Raw genomic sequence first — 22,441 nt, 5'->3', positions numbered from 1 at the left:
CATTTTATCTTACACTCCCAGAAAAAAAAGCATTTTTATATCCATTCTAATTAGAATATTACTAGTATGACAATTTGCTTCGTTTCTTACAATCATTTACACAATAAATGAAAAACAAATCTTTAAACAGACTTCATTCTGCCTCGCACATGAATCAAAATCTTCCATTTAACAACACATAACCATTACAATAATATAAGATTATGTTTTAATATTATATGGAGAATGTCAATGAATTAAGATATCACTGGTTATAATAATTATCATTTCTATTTTTTATTTTTAAATAATACTTAATTGTATTGTTGTCATATAATTTAATTCATTATATCATAAAGTGTCTTATATGCTGTATTACCTGTAATACAGCATGTTAACCGTTTACAGTGCTAATCCATCACATCACAGTGACCATTCCACAGCATTTAACAGAAGTACTTTATTATGGATCCTAAGAGAAATGAATATAAATAGTTTACGATCGAATGCAATCATGCTCAGATTGCATTAACAACCATAGGACAATATCAAGAAACAAAAAACTACAATATCAAAGAAGTATTTTCAAATACAGTTTATTGTATTTTTTATCAACTTTTGCAGAAAATGAAATATTTGTAACATTGATTTGCAACAGATAAAACAAGCACATATCGAGGTAACAGAACAAAGAACTAGCAGTGATCACCCGGCAGATTTCCATCTAATTTAACTTTAACTGATATTTTTTCTAGTTTTGTATAAAAAAAATAAAAAATGCTTTATTAAATTTCCGAATGAAATATAAAATTGTCATTATTTCTCGAAAGAACTTTACTGAAATTGTAATACATTGTAGTTACATATAAACATTGAAAAGGTTAATATTTTATTAAAGTAGTTTTGGCATCAAGTTAAACTTTACAATTGTTTATGAAAATTTGAAGACAGATGTTAACACAAATTTCTATGTAAACACAATAACACATTTGCAAGAAGCTTTAAAACAAATAAAAACATACAAAGAACGAAACGGAACTGATACGGCTGAGATCGAAGTAAAAAAAGTATACACTCTTATAACAAAAGAATACAATGAAAGACAAACGATACGATTAGAACGTTATACCTGAGGAAAAGACGAATGACGTTACGGTTAGCCAACCAATCAGACGTCAGAGAAGGAAGTGTTTATACAGTTCTAGACACATACCTCCTATAATCGATATCTGCACGGCTCCCATACAATAGTGGTAAATATTAAAGTCTAGTATTGCGTATCTGCTAATCTGTCGCAACCCAAAACACATTTTTAACATAATAATATTGATTAATCTACATTTTAATATCTAACAGTATGAAATAAATTAAATGACTCTTTGTAGCCTAGCAGCTTTAGTTCAGCTACTGACATTTCTGGAATTCACTTGCACTATTTTTTTTAGCACATGTCTCACGCGGTAAACGTTCCTACGGAGACGACACTACTTTCTGCACATTAACAGAGTCTTGACGACACAGTCACCGAATGTACCCGCGGTATGGAGCAGATTAATTCAAACGGTTCTAGTGTTGAGTCCATAGAGTGTAACCATGTAATGTGATCTACTCCAGCGTATTGTCATCCACTCAGTGATATGCTGTAAATCCTACTGGTAACTACCAGCCTTCAGCCATATGATTGTCCAGCACTCGCCGTTATTTGATGTGGTACCGCATGAACCCGGGGTAATCGGCGTACACATCGTCGTGGTCAGAGCACGGGTCGGTGGTACCCGCCATTGTCACTATCAAACCTTTCAATTAGCACTGTCTATAGACTGCCTCTCGCGATTGGCCAGCCGTTTCCTTTCCAAACCATTAAGCATGCGTTCGATGCTTTTGAGTTCACTGTTTGGATTTGCTATTGGAGAAATGTGGCGAGGCATGCGAGACGACAACGGACTACGTGGTCGAATAGGTGAAGGTCGAGAGATTCCCCCAACACTCGAAGAATGGGGTGGAGAGTGAGCACTGATACGGAGGCCCGGCGCCGCAACAGGTGACGTACTCGATACCATGGTGGTGTTAGTCGTAGGTAAGGAGTAAGGGGTGAATCGAGGGCTGCTCCGGGAGGGAAAAATTGGTCCTAGGGACGATGGCGGAGACAGAGCACTATCAGCGTTCATTGACGGACTCAGACTAGAATAACTCGATTGCAACAAATGATGACCAGGAAACGAAAGCTGACCTAATGCAGATAACGCATGCGCACTTGGATGCGTATGAGGTAAATGGCTACTTAAGTCCGTGTGTCCAGAGGTAGGAAGAAATGGCAGTGCTGTCGGAAGTGACGAATTTACAGAAAGCAAATGACTCATTGGGTATGGTAATGAGGATGCCGATGTATTGTACGGATATAGGTATGGAAATATTGGATGCGTCACGGACGGCTGGATGACTGTGACATTTGGAGGACTAGTGTGATCTTTGGTCGAGAAATGACTGTGCTCTTTGATCGACCTGTCAGGAGATTTACAAACGCGGCCTTCAGAACCATAAGGGGATCGTCCTAGCTCTGAATGGGGAGAAGAAAGTCTTTCTTCTGTTGCTGATTTCACAGATGATGTTTCGTGGTCACGTGGTGAGTCACATATAGAGTCACGTGGTGTGGCTAGAGGTGAATGTTGTTCACGTGATAGAAAGTCTTTTTGTTGGGTATGAACAGATGACGTCACGATTGGTTCCGATGATGATGTCGGGGTTGTGTGTCTTTCCGTAGATTTGGATTCTGGAGCAGACGTTACAGCTGATTCGTGTTCACTTGAACTAGAGTCCGACTCCAGAACAGGGGATGGCGAATTTCGCCCGAGTGCCTGTTGTGCGAGGGTCTCTTCCGATCGAAGTCGTTGAGCTTCTGAAACACACAAACAATCTATTTTTTATTTTATAATCAATTTAAAGTATAACTTAAGAATGTTCATTTTCAATCTGAATTCGTTTTACGACCTCTAATTGATTTTTTTTCTGAAACTAGGTGAATTGTCAAAGTGTACAAGTTCAGAGAAGGAGATTAGCAGCGAGGTGGTCCGCTCACATCACACTGTAACACATTACAAACACTCCGATCTGTTTACCTCCGTCTCACACCTTTCGCCATACTCGAAAGAATAGACATCGCCGCCCCTCACGTAAACCCAATTATTCCCCGAGACTGTCTATATAGACACAGTTAAATGAGTTGACAAAGCAAGTGGCCGCCAATTGACAGTGTGTATTGAGAGGAGGTGCCCCATACCCCACGAGTAATACAGCACCTTACAGTCGCCTTTCTCCCCCCGACACCTACAGTGAGCAATGCGCCAGTCTGTTTCAATGGTCGCTTTATCAAAAGATGAAATGTTTTTAAAAAAAAACCCACTTTTAATGATTCCGTTAGATGCCGCTTCGGGGTTTTACAATTTCTTTATTGAAATTTTTGAATCAAGTAATTTCTAGTCTGATCGCTATCAAGTGACACAGGACACCATCTCTTTCTTGTATATTGAAGTGTTAGATGTTATCTTTTTAATGTCTTAATATTGAAAAGTAGAAATGTCTTTATTGCAGTTCATCATTTTAAGGATTTAAGCAAACAGGTGAGATGTCTGCAGGTATACTGTACAGGTGAAATATCTGCAAGTATATTATACCCACCAAGTAATATGCATATATTTACCTGTCCAGGATTCTAACAACATTAAAATTAATTGAACCCTAGCAGTGTTGCTGTCGTTCTACTTTTGTGACTTTTCGTTTTCAGATTAATTTCGCACTATGACAACACTGAAATGTTGATAGGGAGGCCTATACAACGTCGAATTCCGATATAGACGTAGGGTACGAGTTAATAGCTGTTACGTCACATTTGACGCGATAGGTCGAGACATTTAACACCATTGTTGTTGTTTAGTTTCTTATCCACGTTTGTACAAATATCCTGATAAAATGTGTAACGTTCCCGGGAATCTAGCTCCCTGAAAACAGTGTTTGTAAACTTACAGTTAAATTGGTTCATAATTATCATCGATTAAAGGATTCGTCAAGTTTTCGCTAAATATCCAATGTTATCTAAATTAGCCGAGTTCTTTCAGTGGGTCGTGATTAGACGTGATAAGGTTTGTACATGTTTGACGGAGTTATGATAAAATGTAAGTAATCCCCGGCTCACCTAACCGGACACAAACAGACCAAGCTATCGGGTCGGTCATTATCACCCACATTATCCCCTTATACTAAGCAGAAACACTTACGTAGAACCACTCGGTAACTTGACAAATCACGATCTCTACTCCACCTATCTAACGCCTAATCCTATTTTAGGAATTACAAAATATTGCATTTACCGTTACATCAACGACATGGTCGTATCATCAAGAAAACCTCACGGATAACTATTAACTATTATAATAGCATATAAGATGTAGCATAGAGGTCAAACATAGGGGTTAACGTGTAGTCCGTAACAACCAACTTTAAAGTAGTCTGTACGAAGTAGGGAAGCTTTGTCAAACATTTTTCCGGTATTGATGAAAATATATTACGTGCGGTGCGTTTTTTGCGTAACCTGCATATGTAGCTTATTATCCTAAAAATATCACAATATTGTTTTCGACAAAATGTTTTGGCATACTGATATATTTCTCCATAAACCAAACATTCTCATCACATAATGTCTGTAATTAGGTAAACAAACCCGATTATCTCTAAAAATAAATAAACATAATTTCAGTGAAAGAGCTCTATCTTACTCTGATCTAGTGATAGGCCCTACTTTGACGCCGCGGAGTAATTTGTGACTGCAGCGGCTGGCACACAAGGTCTATCGAAATTGAAGTGTACGGCACCAGAGTTGTAATGGAGTTGGAACTTTAAGCTGTTATCGTGTTGTCAAAAAGTGTCGGAGCCCGACAGGGGTAGACAGGACTGTCATGATAAGCACGCCATTCACGAGACAGGAATGCCACACATATCGCCTTCACTGTGCACGTCAAGTGCGAGCGCGGAAGAACATCCGCCTAGACTAAATACTCCCCTAAATGCCGGGACTATTTACCGTGATAGATATGGGAATTCCTATGCCGACGGTGGGTGCAATTTTAAGCGACAGTTCCTACGATCTCTGGCGAATGTCAATTACAAGTAGATATGATTGCGTTACGCGATCAGTGGCGGCTATAATTAAAAGTAAAGGTATCAACATTGGCGGGTCGCACTGTCAACAAGAAAACGACTTTCTCTCCAGATGTATATCTTTTGAATTGCCCATAATTGTCGCCCTGCGTATCTGCCCCGGCAGGGTTTTATCTCTTAACAACATTTCGGCTCCATACCGAAATTACAATTACGTTTGGGATAGCGTAGAAACACTTTCTCGACCGATACACTGCACACTTGTCGGCGACGCCAGACAGAGCAGGTTATCTGGGTGTCCTTTAAACCTTTAAACCCATCATGTCCCGGGGCCCCGGGGTCAGGGGCCGCACACTCATACAAACACAATTACAGAACTTATCTCCTATAATTCCTATAATTGTTTTACTGCACAAATTTTTCAGCAAATAATGTGTTTCTTCTGTGAGTGTCATTAAACATTAAATTTATCAGATGTATGTTGCCTTATTTAGCATAAATGTTCACAACCTTGACTGGTGCAGAAGGAAACCAGACAAAAAGTATAAGAATCTGTTTATGTAGAAGGCTTCGTCTGCATTGGTGAGATTGTTGGCAAACAAAACATCTAAACTGCCTTGTTTACCACAACGTCAGAATTTGAAGCCTTATCACACCACTAAGTCAAATTAAACTGGATATATAATTGTCAAAAAATTAAAGTTTAATTCACGAATGATTTTTTTTGTCTTTCTGCATAAATGCAGACACCTTCGAATAAACATAACATTATTTCTACGTAATAGATTTAAATGTCCAAAAGCTTTCCAATAATTCTCGACAATCTTAATTTTCAATGATATATTAATCAGCCTATGTTAATAAACACTATCTCATAATATGGATATATAAATATCGATTTATTTTTTATGGTTTATTGATTCTAAGATATCTACCCATTAACAAGGAGACTCGAGTAAATCGGGGAGTGCCAGGTTTACGGGGTGCAAATATATGTCCGACTCTTCATATTACTTGATCAATCAGCGAGGCGAGGAGAACGGTTCCTGGCACCTCTGGTTCACAGGGCCCCTTCAATGTTTGCTCAATAAGACATGGTGCTCAGCTCCGCGCCTGTGAGAGGCGCCGCCAGTAATTCGCTATCCCCGCCCATTTATTTACAAATTTACTTAGCGCAATGTGATCTGTTGAATGTATACATACCTTCTATGATTCGAGAGCTCATTGTTGGGACCGATTCCGCATCGTCAAGTCCGTCATCCGGATCATCAACACATATTTCCGCGTCGTCCTCATCCTCGCTATGTATGTCGTCCCTGCGACCGTCCGGTGTGACTGCCGAGGGTTGCTGGGAAGATTGCAACATCAAACGTCTGAAAATAACCACATTAAATCATTATTAAGAGCAAATGGTTTACATAAGGAAGGTCACAGTGAAATGAAGGGTTTGAACTGTTTTCTTTGGTCTTAGCATTTGATTGAAAAGTTTTACACTAAAACGAAAATGGCTGTAAATAAAGCTAGACTTTCGACGAGACATTTCATTGAGGGTCCTTTAGTAGCCATTTTCTGGCTAGCAACCGAGCTAGTTTGAGAGGGTGGCCTTTGTGAGGAGATAAACTCACACAAACTTTGGCACCCCTCGTGACGCTGTGGCCATATTGTCTATGTCCAGTCGCAACCAAAACAGAGTTTGATAGTCCTTCTAATCCCAGTAACTATGTCTAACATTTCTCTATTACACGGGATACATGTTCCGGTCGGGGACGACGAACTGGACAGAGAACAATGTCGGCCCTCCTCTCCCTATTCACACACCGTTGAGTAATGTTGCTGGCACGAGTCGGTCGTCAGCTACCCTTATCAAACCCCATGTACTTGTTACTTCTATTGGCAGTCCTGGAAATTCCTATAGTATTTGTATCTACTCAGTGGGGGAGGATTTCCGGAAGTTATAGGGAGTCATTCGGATAAGGGTATACGGAAGTCGTAGTTCATATTAGGGATTGTAACTTACTTAAGAAGGAAGCCTAATTATGATTTTATTAGGTCTGTTAGTAAAGATTTTAATTTATTTTTTAATAAATATAACATCAGTCTGTTTATTTCCTGTAGAGAAAAACATATTTAGATAGAGAAAATTATACCGTAGCATATAATTTTGATTATGGGTGTTTTTCATAATTTATACCCGTTATAAATAAGTAGGGATACACTGATTACAATAACGGAGGGGATATCACACAACCCCCACATATAGATCCACCCAATCGTCACTCTATTTACAGGTACAGTAGCGACTTGATAGCACCGTTGTAATGATGAGGGGTGTTTCGTCTTCTCGCCTGTCAGCCCGGAGTGAGATGTTAACGGCGCGAGGTGCTGTGAAGTTTATTGTGGTGGTTTTCGGGTATAATTAACAGGGTAGGACGGGTATACAGCTGAGCTGACTAGAGTTTATTAGACAGGATAGTAGCAGGTCTCCACAGGCCAAGTGTATCGGTTACACTGTGGTGGCCTGGAGCTTTACTTCAGTCTCTATCGAAGGCATGTCATCTGACATACAACAAGGTGTGAGTGTCTCCACAATAACTGACAACTATCGCGTTAAATTGAATTGTCACACAGGTTTGTGGTTTGTTTACTCTACCCGTGCCAGTATTGAAAAAACAGTCGAGTTACTGACAAATGCGGGCCTCCCCTGTCCATACCCTCTAGTGCACAAATTAACTCAAGTGTGGTCCCATCCCTGCAAAGAGCCTCTGGTAATATTGACAAATCAATGCAATGTGTGGTCCGTTATTGATAATGTCCTTTTATGGTGTCTGGTTACTCTACCGTTACGTGTCTTTACTTACGGTGATAAAGAGGGGGCGGGCAAAAGGTTACTTACTTTTTCTCTCTCTTTCCGCTTCCGGTATCTCGGAACCCTTTAGCGAAGGGATTATGGTCGATTTTCAGCTGTGTAATCTGAAATATAAATATTGATGTTTTGAATAAACAAATGTAAAATTATTCAAAATATACTCTTTATACTGGAAGCTTATTCCCGTCATATAAAATATATCTGAACCATAACCTTCTATTAGAAACAATAAAAAAATAAGATTACGTGTATTTTTATGGCCTCAAATTCCAGTAACCAACATACTATATCGTATATAAAAGCATTAAAACATGGTAAAATCGTGGCATTTGTGTGAGTTTGACGGTAGAAATAATTCGATATCGTACCTTTTCGTTCTGATAGGCAGTAACTGCTATGTATTCAGTCTCTTTAAACACATACGTCCTAAAAGTGGAGTAGGGTAATTTGAGGATGTCGTTGGCGCGCACCAAATGGAAACGAGGCTGGTACTTGTGCATGGAATTCAGTATCGTCTGAAAAATATTAAAAAAACAACACTTTTAGTAAAATGTTCATGTAAAACTGAGCAGAAGAAAATCGTGTCAAAGTTATTTACCGTTAAAACCAACTATTACAAAGGCAATAAAAAGGCAATCATGGAATTCCATTTGCGGTTTTGTAATAAATCAGACCTGTTATCAAATCTCTGACCCAAGTTCTATTTTTGTTACCCAGATTCATTGTCAAATACTAAATTATGTATTTCCTGAACTATCACACGATCAATCAATAATTAAACAACTCGGGTCTAAAATTAATCCGCTAGGAACCTCAACCACAAGAACAAATACGTGGATTAATTATTAAGACCCGTTCCAGTGGAAAAGAAAACCGTTTCCGAAGTTCAAAAGTGCATACGACCTTATAAATGTAATGAACAAAGCGCGAGCTTAGATCGTGATTCCGGGCGAGCACCTGAACAGGTAAAAAACACCCCACCATCTCCTGAGATACGGTATCATACATCTATTAAACAGATCTATACGACATTCCTTTTGAACCCACTATTTTATCATTTCAATTATTTACTTTCAGCGTTATGGTACAACTGTAAACAAAAACACTAGTGCAGGTGTTATACACCATAACACTTGTGTGGGCAAATTAAATAAAATCTTTAAGCAGGCCTACCTGTGATCAAAAATTGAAATCGTACAGTCATGTCATTAGACACTAAAAAACTCAAAGATGTAAGAAATGAAACAAACTGTCTTGACTGAGAGAAAAAAAAAGAGAAATCAAAGTCTAACAGTCAACCCATATACAATTACGGTTTCAATTAGCAGTGTTTTTGGTTGTATCGGAGATTTGAGAGCGCCAGACAGGGTGTTATCTGTCCAGGTTATCTTAGACCCTATGCTGCGGGACAGGGCCACGCTCGGTGTTCAAAGGTGATTGTTTATTCAAGGTGATGCAGTTTGCACCTGTGTTTCTTAATTAATTACATCACACATGTAGCCAGCTAGCAACATACAATTAAGTGCCGCAAGAAAATATTATCACAGTCCATATGTATAATGGTCTTTGTTGCCATCGAGTCCCAATGCTGGTGGCCACGTTCGAGACCACGGCCTCGAGACTATTTATTCTCTCCCATACATTATTTGTCATCCGAAGCCCCCCCAGGATTTCAGTCAGGAGTGGACAGAACTTTTATTTTCATTTGCATCCAAGTGTTTTCTCTCACAAAAAGACCAATCTGTGATCGATCTTAATCAAATATATACTATGGCGATCTGGGTCTGCAATGTGTTAGTGCCACCAGAAAACACAGTAGTTCGTTGTCTACGCCAGTAGCAGGATTAATCCAACGACACGAAAATATAACCTGACGAAAGCTATACAAACTAACATGTCAGGCGAATGACCTACATTATCACAGGTCGGGATACTCCGCGAACCATTACTTTAAATTCTTTGATGAAAATATATTTATTGACTTTATTGCTGATATTTAGATAAACAAGTACATGAAATATACTTCAGTAACAACTTGATAAGAAGCTTCCTGTTCATAGGAATCGAATATACAAATATAAGAATATTTTATTCAATAGTAGCTATTATTTTCTTTCGTCCGGATGAAATAATGACCTCCTGGCAACAATATGGGTACATGCATTATGTTTAAATCAAATTGAGAACGAGAATTTTCTAAAAAAAATAAAATAATTTTAAAGCGCTTTAGACTAATTTTAAAAATTATATATAGGGCGCTATATAAATGTTGTAAATCATTATTATTATTATTATAATTACGACTTGTACAGTACATATCAAACCCTGTTATTATATCATTGTCTCTGATTGCCAAAGTCTTAATCAACAATAGATATATGTCCTGTACCTATTAGGGGTTTATGTTTAAACCTGTGCTATATAAGTTAAATGATATTAACGACAGCGTTACAAGTGTTCGCCGTACGTACATGCTAGTCTGTTTACGACATGCGTCAGGCCGTATCAGGGATATGTCGTCACAATTTGTTCGTAGAAATATATTTGATCACGGTGCCAATAAATGTGTCATTGCTTTGCAATAAAAATCAATGTAATCCGGATCTCCTCCTGCCGCACAAGTAATATCAACCTTTTGAATGTCCTTTCTCAAAAAAGATACACAATTCAACGGGTTACAAAAATTAACGGTAACATCATTCAACGTAATTGCAAATTAATCTAGGTTTGTCAGTTAATTTTAATATGTTGCTAGGGTTTTTAAAGCTCATGTGCACAATTATAATCACTATGTTCGTGTCTAGATTAGCATTACCACAAAACTGTAACTCTATGTCTAGATTGTCTAGATTTAGAATAAATTTTGAAAGTATTTCATTTAATATGATGAAACTTCAACCATTTAAAACAAATTCTAGTAAATCTAAATGCCTTATTTTGAATCACACTATAGCACGTTATGGTTTGATTTGTTAACAAAATTGATACAGTCTTAATCAATTTTTAAAAATATTGATTTAAAAAAAAACCTTTTTAAATCCATAGCTTTTAATTTGCCACGTTTTGATGTATTGTTTTCCCGACTCTTTTTTTGTTTAACACAGTCGTGTGGTGTGTTGTCGGCTGTCCGTATATTGGTTCGACCGCCGTTCCATTTTGCTTTAGTCGCTCCCTGCTCACATCGCATGATAGCTGATTAAAGCTGACAATACCCTGGAGCAAGAATTGGATAGGGCTGTCTGACAAAGGCTCGGGCTGAGTTTGAGCAATAGATATACAGCCTTAGACTTAAGGGCTAGGCATGAAACGCTTAAATACGTATTCAATATTTACCTAATAGTTATTTAATATAAAAAGAAAAGAAGTATTTCATTACTTTCTAAATGGTTTCACAGATGACTGAAGCTATAATCTCTGTTCAAAATTTGTAATAATATTTTACGCAAGAACAAATATAGAGCAAGGGAAAATGAATCTTGAATATCGGTTCAAGTTGACCATGCGTGAGCGTTTGAGTGTTGGTGAACAATTAGGCACTCGCCATGGCGCCGTATGACTAAAGGCGGCCAATCCACACTCAGAATCATAGAACAGAACTGTTCTAAAGGAGAGATGAAACGACGAGCGAATGAGGTCTAAATCAGCCCTAAAACACTCAGACACCAGACGTTGTTTTTGTACACTTATAGAAAGGATTCTGTCAAAAACTTTCGTCAAAATACCACTTTGTTTCCGAGTTTTTGAACAAAAATAAAACAAAATGATATTCAATTTCATTTGTATTATTTTGTAGCGTTCAATGTAATAAAGTCACGAAATTGCATCATTTAATAAACAGACACCTAGAACAACGATCAATTATTTTTAATAAATTATTTTCGGAATATTTCCAGATCAATTGATGATCTCCTGAAACACCTTTCAAAGGGCGTCAAAGGAACGTTTGTTCCATGGCTGCCGGATTTATATTTGATGCCGAGTGTTATTAAATCAGAAAATAGCATTCGGTTTCGTTTTAAGATGCTGAAGTCTGACCGGTAAAATGTTCCTCGTCGTCTGACCGTCTGAGCTGGTCTTCCAGGACAACGTCCCGTTATAACCGCTGCTGAAACGCAGCCTTTCTTCCTGTACCAAATAATTGCACTACTACCAGAGCAGGGAGATCTAACATCGGCCACTCTCGAAAGTAATGCTTATGTAATTTTGTTTTCAAACAATAACACTTTACCTAGCTGTTTGGAACCTTGGGCATACATAGAAAACAGGATGTACAATCTAGTAATACACAGTTTACTGAACATTCGATATATAACACAGCTTACTGAACTTTCGAGATATAACACAGATGACAGAATATCCGATGTCCGACACAGATGACAGAACATTTGATATCGGACACAGATGACTGAGCATCCGATATCGAAAATGATGTTTTGTAACATATAGATTTATAACAAATGAATCATTAACCCTGGCAAACTTATGCAAAGAAAAACCTTTGTGAAGACAAACATATTTAAATATATCGCAAAGCCATACAATGTGTCTGCATAGGCGGGAATACTGCACAACTACAGTCAACTTATCTCTAGTGAAAATAAACATATTTCTCGGTTACAAATTAAAATTTTACATTATCGATAGAAAAACAACCAGTTGGTCATAAGAACCTAATTTTATTAAATGAATGTGGTATGTGACACGGAGAATTAGATTAGAATTAGGAATCGCTATCTAAGTCCGACGTGACGCTAACTGAATAGGAAACCCGCTATTGGTTCCTACAATTTTAACAATAAAATTCCTATTTGTTTTTTAACAAAGCTCGACCATCTGCCTGGTCACTGGATATTCACAAGGACCACCCAGCCAATGACTATAGACGGCTGACCAGTCTGTGTTACTGTGGCCAATCTTGACCAGAGGCCACCCGATTCTGGACAATAGGCCGTCATTATTCCTATTGACGGACTCATTGATGCAGTTCCTCCCTCCCTATCCAGTGTCTCCACAGAGCCAATCCTTTGTAAAGCTGGCCAATTACAGGAGTTCTCCATATCAATGACTCGTCTCCCCAAGGTCTGGTCATAAAGGCATCGAATTTATGTATTGAAATTATACTTTCTATATCAGTTTATAATAAAAAAATAAAATTCGTTATCGATTATATATCGAAATTCTACATCACTTCATGTTCGATATAGGCCTTTACACTATGAATTTTACAGAAATTAGTTAACCATTTTTTTTTCTGAAACTGCACATGCTTTAAAAAATTATATGTACACCATTTTCTTTAACAATATTTATCCAACAGCCCATAATCCAAGATTATTTTGCAAGTAAATATGATAATACCACAGGTGATTAGATCATTAACACACAGTCATTTTATATAGTATCTGAAAGGTATTAATTCATCATATATATTATATTTCGGAATTACTAGAATTGTAATAAATTTACATTTACCTTTTATTCCTATTTAAAGAAATTATACCTTTGTTATACTGGTATTTATGATAGAAGTTTAATTTCATGATGGTTTTTTTTTTTTTATAAATGCATAACACTATACTAGTGTGATGCATACATTAAGAATGCATTGTAATGCATGTAAATTATAACAAATACTATTTTATCAATCAAGTACATGTTAAAATGTATAATTTTACTCTAGGTGTATAAATAATTATAAAACAGGTATATACAATGTATATTATAAATGTAGAATGTCAATACACTGGAATAAATCATAGATCTTTATTTTATCAAATAGGAATTAAATGTAAATGATTAATAAATAGTTCCTTAAACAGTTATAAACTTAATGTATATATGTTATTACTACAGGTATAAATTATAAATATGTACCTGGACATTTATACAAGTATAACTGTTTATTCATAAATTTACAATTCATACCTGTATAGTGAATTTCACAATATGTTCCACATTTGATATACAGATATTTTCCTCTGCTTCATTTGGTACATTGAAAATTAAATTATTTACTACTTGTGAAATAAAATTCTACATGTTTTAACATAGAGATATTCTAAACGATATTTAACATAATAATCCTGTATTATTTATGCTGAGATATTTGTCCTGTTAGCAATTTAAAGTGTTTTGAAATAAATAAAATCTACATAACCTGCAGGATTTAATATAAATCCCAACCACAAATCATCTAATTATAGTTTAAGATCAGCTTCACACTACATCGGCTCTTATTTATTTTTTTATAATAAGTTATCCCCCTGATAATTAATATAAAACTTTTTATTTGTTCTGTGTAATTATGTTTGTTAATTTGTTTTTTAGATAAGTAAACAGCTATACATGTGATATATACTCATTGAATCTTCAATTTCTATCATGCTTTTAATAGAAAGGAGACAAAGTTGATAACATATCAAAGGATAGAATTAAATTCAAAATAAAATGATAATTACCACAGCTGATTAATTTTCAGTTAACAAATTAAATTATCATTAAATAATTTTCTGTCTTTTTTTTTATTATTGAATTTACTTTAATAAATTCAGTGTACTTGTTCAGGGATGTCCTGTCCTGAGATGTCCTACACATCCCTGACTTGTTTAAACTATATTTTGATGATAATTTCTAATACTAGCAATACAATACAGATCAATCTGGAGGATATTGTTTTTAGACATTGTACTTTTATTACACTTGTAAGCTAGTCAATTGATTTTCCTTATATGTATCCTAGCTGTCGTTTATTAGTCTGTGCTGTGATCGTTGTATACACGTCTGTGGTGTGTATGAGGCGATTCAGAGCTGCAGATATTGATAGAACGAATGGGTGTAATATTAATATTACAAAACTTGACCTGTCACCCCGGAACCTGTCGTTATATTTGACGTAAGCGACCTGTCCGTCGTTAGTCACACATTGTTCCGAAGTGTTGTTCACCAGTCTGGCTGGCGACTTTTCGGACAGATCTGACCGTTGGCCAGTGCCACCCTACTACATCAAAACACCTACAGTCCTGAGCTATGACTTGGATGTCGGATTTAGGACCTAATCCGGTCAGTTCTGAGGGCTACATCATTACCTAGCAGACCAGTACACATACAAACAGGACAGGTGGCACGCAGTACACTGCACACATAGAGCTGTATGTTAATTACTCTGGAGGGATCCTAAATCAGGGGGGGTTATGTCATCAAATATGTATCACTGCCTAAAGTTAGAGCACGCCTCCTAACTACACCAGAGCAGTAGTGGAGAGTTTATAATGTCAACTTAGCCAGATATAATATTGATATATCGGTTGGTTATACTAAATCATTTTTGAAGCTACAGATAGAAAAAAAGAGAGAAAACAAGAAGATGAAATTGATGTTTAGATTGAAGAGTACCAGCATTTGTAAGAAAAGCTGTTAAAACATATAATAATTTATTACTATTAAATTATGATGATCATTCGATGCACAAGTACTAGATGATACTGAACTAGTTGTTAGAATTATTCTGTATAAAGTAAGGGATCAATTTATATCAATTAAATACAGTCGTGCAATACTATATACATGTAATTTGACCCAGTTGTGTCCACTCTGATCTGGTCCTGTTTTGTGTTTGGTGTAGGCCCCGGGGTCCTCACATGTCATATATTACTTAGTTAATTGAATTATTCTGACACATACTCAGCATATTTCAAAAGGTTTTTATCGCCTACTGGACAAAGACGTTATTGTTTCTCGGTGAATATTGATACCCAGCACAAGGTGATTGTGTGCAATCACACAAGTTTGAGGTTTTGTCGTTTGAACGACAGCCCTGGCACCTACTCCGGCGATAAAATCTCCAGAAACCTTTTGCTGGTTTTCCATTCACATTTCCTTGTAAAACCTCAAAATTCTTTTCTTACTTTAAATTTTCTTTTTGCACGGAAGGAATTTAACCATTTCGTGAAAGGAATTTCTGGATTCGTGTTCTCTAGTCCGTGTCCTGCCCCTCCAGTAAGAGGCCTGCAATATCAGTTAATATCCTACCCTAACTCATTAGTGTAGGTATCACACTTAATCATAATCAAAAGGATATTTCAATAGACTTATTAAGAGTGGTGTTTTTATATCTGACGGGTTTATTCCCCGGAAGCTGTGAGTTAATTACATCATCACAGCTTGATGTAGTTCTATCTCCTTTTTTTTCTGGCAGAGTCTAAATTTCAAAGCCGGGCTATCCATTCCGGAAAAATTGTCACTCTCGATATGTGTAAATATGAATATTTTCTTTGATCCGGACATAATTGGGACCAGATGCTCACATTAAAACAGAGACGGCGAGTAATTTGGGAAGGGAAGTGGAGAAAGTGCCCGTTTTCTGTTCGATCACGATCTGCTGGTGATAACTGGAAATACTGAGACAAAGAACGGGGTGTTGGATATGTATCGTCTCATCTCCGCCATTACACAACCCGTCCCGCGGCGGACCACATCAATTCCTTGTTACTGACATATTAAAACTAATTTTCCGGCAATATGAGATAAAAAAAAACTTCTTATTTAATTCTAACACATCACTCTAAATGAAATTTCGCGTTGATCATTAGGAGTGGAAACTGTTTACACGAGCCTCCTCGGCGAGGTGTAAAACGGTATCGGTTGGTGCCAGATGCAGCTGTTTGTTGGCTTTATCACTGACCTAACGCCAATAATTACATTAGTCTGCTGTTGTGTGAGCAGTCACACACATAAAATACCCCTCGGATGGCCTCAGTGTTATAATTGCGGACATTGCGACACCTTACTCCGACTCCAACATTACAGTGACCAGTACTCGGCTTTCCTCGCCAGTAACACGCAACATCACAACCAAACACATGTTCCGTTCACACCACGCCGACAGTTATATGCAGATTCCCATTGATTTTAAGTTGTAGTTAATTACTTTTCTTTTGAATTATAATTAGTTGTGGGCAGGTGGGCGATGTTTGCCGGCAAGAGCTATGAATATTCAGTGTATTTAGTGACAAGTCTAGCTAATCAAGGACGATCTATGTTTCCACTAGCACCTCTCCATCACCGACTCTCAACCATATCACACAAAATCTCCACACACAATCCTATCGTGTTTTTTTTTACACTTTCAACTGGTGAAAATGGCATTATTATATTGACATAATAATGAATAATTTTCATTAGAGAGGCCCATGATAGGACTTTCACAACACACTGAAACCTTTCTTGAACTCCAGCATAGAGAGGCAATGTATTTCATATTAAACTTTTGAGAGTAAAATTGACTACTTCTATATGGGAATCAATAAGAAAAATAAACCCTGCCCAATAAGTCTGGGTTTATAAACTTTATATCGTACGGAAAGTGTTCACACTAACACCAGAATGGTTTACACAAGCTGGTAGTTTCTCCTCTCCCTCTCTCTCTTTCTCTATATATAAATTGACTGCTTTATTTCTTAATAAAATACTGTTTTAGTTAAAACGATTCATATTAAGACTATATGAAAAATCGTTTTTGTTCTAGAGACCAAACTGCACAGATAAGTTTGAGTTCTACTGAACCAGTCCTGCCTATATACTTTGTGTTCTGGGTGATAGAGGGTTTCTATGTTGTTATATGGCCTTTCTCGCACGAAAACTGAGGAAAGCAACTTGTCTGAGGTGTTTGTTGAGGAGACTGGCGTGTGATGGCCAGTTTGATGGCTGGGTGTACGCTTTGAAGTCCAGTTATCCTAGTTTGCATCTGAACAATCTCGGGTTCTATCAAGCGGTCTAAAGTGTTACATGGCTAGTATACAGGACCAAACTCGATCCGGCTTTCTCTCCCCAGTACTTTTACATAAGTCTCATTACGGTTCTTAGTCCTTGTACACAAAGGCAGGTTTGGAGTACACATGACTTCCGAGTGGAGAGGAATGTACGGAGATTGGACTGCTGTTAAAAGCCTAACCTCACCCGTGCACCATCTGCATCCATTCACCCATTCTCGGGCGTTATCTAACGAGGGCGTTAATTGGTCTACAAGTACTATCACACTCAAATGGAATAAAGAGACACTAATTTGTGGCCTTTCAAACATTAAACGGTATTGCACTAGAGCCAATTGATTCAAGTGTAGTTGCCTTATTAAGTTTTTATTTTCAGATTTAATAATTCAAAAAGAAATACTACATTTTATTTTCACAAAAGCTTCCGACAACCCGAACTAACCATAAAAGGCTGACCATAAATATGTCCTTAATTAACTTAATTAAAAAATAATATAAAGATTGACTTACTGTACTTACAAACCCATGTTTGTCGGAGATGTTATTGCTGAGTTTGAGTTTGTGAAAAGAAACGACTTTTTGCATCCACTGTTCACCGGTACTTGGGGAGTCGGGATGGATGTACATCCGTTTGGGCATTTCCGGGTCCGCTTTTCCGGCCACCATCCAGCGGGAGTTGTGGAACTTGTAGCGACAGTCGTCCACGGAGGAGATGTCCATTAATAGGATGTACTTGGCTCGCTTGTCCAAGCCTGATACTCGCACCTTAAACGGGGGAAACATCCGCCTAAACAGAACCAAAAAAACGTCATAAGATATTGTCATGTGATGTGTCCTGGACACTTGTTCAAAACAATTTACCTGGTTTGTGGTAACTAATTTGTTTTTATTATATGTTACCAGAAATGATTTATAAAACTTATATGAAGACTCAGAAAATTAAATTCAGTTTATTAGGCAAATATCATTATTTACCACAAATATATGTAGAGACTATACAATATTTAATCTGTTATCACACTCAATTTTCAATTAACTAGTGTGGGAAGGCAGGCAAAATTGTTCTTTAGTAAAATATGTTTACAATGGTTATGTATAGACAGTGGGTCAGATTGTAACAGTGCTTATTTAAAATGAAACTAAAATATCAGGAACTATTATTGAGAGTTAATGTATTAATTTAGCATGAATTTGAGATATGTTAAATTCTGACTTGTGTATTACACACTTGTATGTACAATATCAATAATAACTCAAGAACTTCCCTTAAAGAAATGAAAAGTAATTTTGTTTTGAATTATAAATAAAATATTTGTCCAAGACAACTACGAACTACCACATATTCTATTATTTCTTAATTGGAAATTGTTATATAAAATAGTGATATCTATAATAAATTAAAAGTATTCAGCGCCATAACTTAAAAGCAATTTTCTTAAGGAGACCAATTTTATACTGATTTTCATTAAAATTAAATGGAAACATACATATTTAAAATTAACTAGTTATGCTTGTGTTGAGTGTACTCGGAAGTTGTTGATAGCCCCAATCAGTATATCTGTGACACCAGGGATAGGACATAAGCTCAATTAGCCGGCCAACGGAGTTATCCCGATAACAGGGATGTGACGCTGGGCCCCTCAACCATCCAGTACAGGGAGGGGGATCATCACAGCGACACATATCGCATTATCAAACCCGTGTTTAACAGACAAAATAAACCCCAAATAAATATATAAAAAGCATTGCATAAATAAGCAGTACCAATTAGAGTGTGTTTATGGCGTATACAGACGACGGGCTTACTCAACACAAGTACAGTACATAGAACGCGTATATTAAAGCTAGAGAGAAACACAAATCTAAAGGGAAAACACGGGAATGCGTTTTACAATTACACCCCGTAATAATTATAGAAAGAGAAAATATCATTTCTAGTTACAAGCATATGGCGACAGTGTAATGACATAAGGATAAGACATTACGACCGACAAACAGAGAATTTTATCAAAACCAGCACAGCCTATGTAGTTGACACTAATCTGTTTAAGACGGCGAGAAACGTATCGCCCAGTTTTATTTACGGAAACAGATGAGGTTAATTTAGGCTATAATTGTTATCGTTGGTTGTATGATAAGTGGCCGGGAGGCTGATAAGGAAGGTGTGTGTGTCCATCCCGGGGGCTGGGCCCGGTGATTAGGTAGGTGTGTGGGTTCGTCCCGGGGGACGGGCTCTATGACACGCAATTGATAGGAAATATGATAAATATAAGACAATCTGTCAGCTTTACTCCGGGGATTCTACCCTGATTTACAGTGATTTATTTATCATTATAAAAGCCTGTATGTCATTAGGATTATTAATCTACCCCTTCCGACATTTCAAACAGGTTTGACAAGCATGCTTATATTTCTTAATTGTAGGTCGGTACATAATTAATATTTAATTAGCACTAGCAAGTGAGTATAATAATTTCTGCGACAACCTATGAAAAATAGTTATATTTCTGAGTTAATTTAAATATTTTCTTTTTTAATTTTAATCCGTTAGATAAATTTTGAATTATCTACACGATGTTGTATTCTGGAATTGATTCTTAATTGATAACATGCTATTAACAATTGTTAAATTAGTTAATAAAGACGCAAGAAATGTATCTGTATAACAAATATTAATGTTAACATACACAGATAGAATAATATCTAAATAATAATTATTAATAGTATGATAGCAGAACCCAAACTGAAAGCAGATTAATAGAATTGTAATAAACGGCAATGTAGTCAAACACATCATTATGTTGGATGTTTGTAGGTCATCACTTCGCTTGTATGTGTAGAAATTAAGCATAGTTAATACTAAACATTTAATTTCGTTTGTTTTCCAATTGTTTTTAATTGTACGTAAATGCTACTCATTGCTTGTATTAATGAAATTTTGTATTGTTAAAATTAAATATCTTATTCCGTTTATTTTTGTTTTGTTTAGATGGGCCATGCAGTCCTCGAATATCATCACCTTCTTTTTATTTGATAATTTTAAACATGTTAAAACAAACTGTCTGATGAACTTGTATTGTTTTGATGGGTTATATCCGCATGTGATGCTCGGTAATAGCCTGTACTATATTGTGTACATCCCGGTGTCAGTCGGGACTCGTGTGTGATCGTCGTACAGGACGTACATATCAACATACAAAGTACAAGGTTACACTTTGTTGACAATCCGCGAGTCTCACCGGCGCTGACCGCAGATTATAAGTGGCCACAATTCAAACGATATACTAATAAGTTTTAAAATGTATTAAACTACTCGTTGATGTCAAACACGGTAGGCGACTGTCCCGATAATTGTATGCACTACAGATAAAGGAAATAATTTAATGACGAATGACGTCATAATAAAATACTAAAAAAAGGAAAATATCAATCATGTTTGACAATGTATTAAATATAAGTGCGTTTCATCCTTATTGAAATTTTCTTCTTTGAATTTATAATTTAACTGCAATTCATGTATAAGATACAATCTGTGTAAGGTGTAAACTATCGTATATAATTAATAAATGTTAATAAATAAACACAGAAGAAATGATAATTATAAGCCTGGTGTTAATGATTTGCTGAGAGGTCGCCGTATTTATATGTTATAGGGATATAAATGTCTAAATGTTGTGACACTGAGATGTACCAGACTGGGGCCACCCACACACACACAACCCTCTCCAGGGGCTCCCGTCTACAACACAATCCCGGGGCTCAAACATAAAAAAGATAACAAATATACAAACCTTCCGGATTTTGTGATGACCATTTCCGTGCCGACTTTATGAAACTGTTCCCACATATCCTTTCCTTCTAAGTCCACTTTGGGATCATCCTGGACATCTTGTTCCGGAGGTTCTAAACTCCGAATCGGTCTCGGGTGCATGTGATGAATGAGATCCGCAGGGGTGAGGGGCGACCGGGCGACGGTCTGCTGTAACTTTGGGAGCATGGATGAGGGGATGCCCCCCGGGATGGGGAGGGACATCGAGGACAAGTAATGCTGCTGCAGCAGGGCGCTGTAATCCGCTGGTCTGTGAAGAAGAAATGGATTATACGTCATGGCTAAATCCGGATGTGGTCCTTGGTAAATCATGTTTTTTGGGGAATACACCTGTAATTATTAAATGTTATGACACTGTATGTAAACACGACATCTGACTGTTATAGCGTTCCTAGGTATGTCAGTATCCTCACTTCACCCGGTGTGTGGTCAAATAACACGTTTCGTGTGTTTTAACATACTCCAAGTTAGTACTGAGGTATCGCAGCCTTCAGATATGGCATGTATACGGTAAACTATTTACTATCTTATGTGTAAGGCGCCGTGATTGGTCACTTGACATGTTTCAGAACCAATCGGATCGCCAGGCAAAGTGCAGTTATGACAGGTCCACCTGCGATCAGGCCTCCAGTCGTGTCGGCGCCATCTCGAGCCTCTCCGTAATGTGTAGATCTGTCACGAGGCTCCGCCCCCTTTCCTCTCCTCGCTCTGCCTTGTAACAAGTTTTATCATATATTAAGCCCACATTTACGCTGATAGAAAACACCACTGTACACTCAAATTATCATGCTAACGAATTTCTGTATGTTGCGGTCGGGCATGACGTCTAGTGTTTGTATGGTTACTAAA

The 22,441-nt window shown here is 37.1% G+C and overlaps 1 protein-coding gene across 2 annotated transcripts; it reads right to left on the bottom strand.

Moving 5' to 3' along the window:
* Positions 1 to 450: 450 nt before the first annotated feature.
* LOC110458561 (T-box transcription factor TBX2b-like) lies at positions 451 to 22,149 on the bottom strand. Of its 2 annotated transcripts, none has more exons than XM_021510317.1 (6): positions 21,555 to 22,149; positions 18,283 to 18,550; positions 8,365 to 8,511; positions 8,024 to 8,100; positions 6,334 to 6,503; positions 451 to 2,875 (listed from the first exon to the last, which is right to left on the bottom strand). In XM_021510317.1, the coding sequence occupies exons 1-6, from the start codon at positions 21,902 to 21,904 to the stop codon at positions 1,779 to 1,781; spliced, it is 2,109 nt and encodes a 702-aa protein (XP_021365992.1). In that variant the 5' UTR covers positions 21,905 to 22,149; the 3' UTR covers positions 451 to 1,778. The 2 variants fall into 2 exon arrangements, with proteins under 2 accessions (XP_021365992.1, XP_021365991.1); XM_021510316.1 differs by having other exon boundaries at positions 18,274 to 18,550; positions 21,555 to 22,147.
* Positions 22,150 to 22,441: the final 292 nt, after the last annotated feature.

Source organism: Mizuhopecten yessoensis, unplaced genomic scaffold (genome assembly GCF_002113885.1).
Source record: "Mizuhopecten yessoensis strain PY_sf001 unplaced genomic scaffold, ASM211388v2 scaffold9651, whole genome shotgun sequence".
Classification (NCBI taxonomy): Eukaryota; Metazoa; Mollusca; class Bivalvia; order Pectinida; family Pectinidae; genus Mizuhopecten; species Mizuhopecten yessoensis.
This window is presented reverse-complemented; position numbering and strand designations above follow the sequence as displayed.

What these genes read in the sequence shown, in the direction of transcription:
- LOC110458561 (XM_021510316.1), bottom strand. Translation starts at nt 21,904, where the DNA reads ATGATTTACCAAGGACCACATCCGGATTTAGCCATGACGTATAATCCA. An exon ending in GTCATCACAAAATCCGGAAG is followed by an intron (nt 18,551 to 21,554) that starts GTTTGTATATTT and finishes GGTTCTGTTTAG; the next exon opens with GCGGATGTTTCCCCCGTTTA. An exon ending in AGCGGAAAGAGAGAGAAAAA is followed by an intron (nt 6,504 to 8,023) that starts GTAAGTAACCTT and finishes GGTTATTTTCAG; the next exon opens with ACGTTTGATGTTGCAATCTT.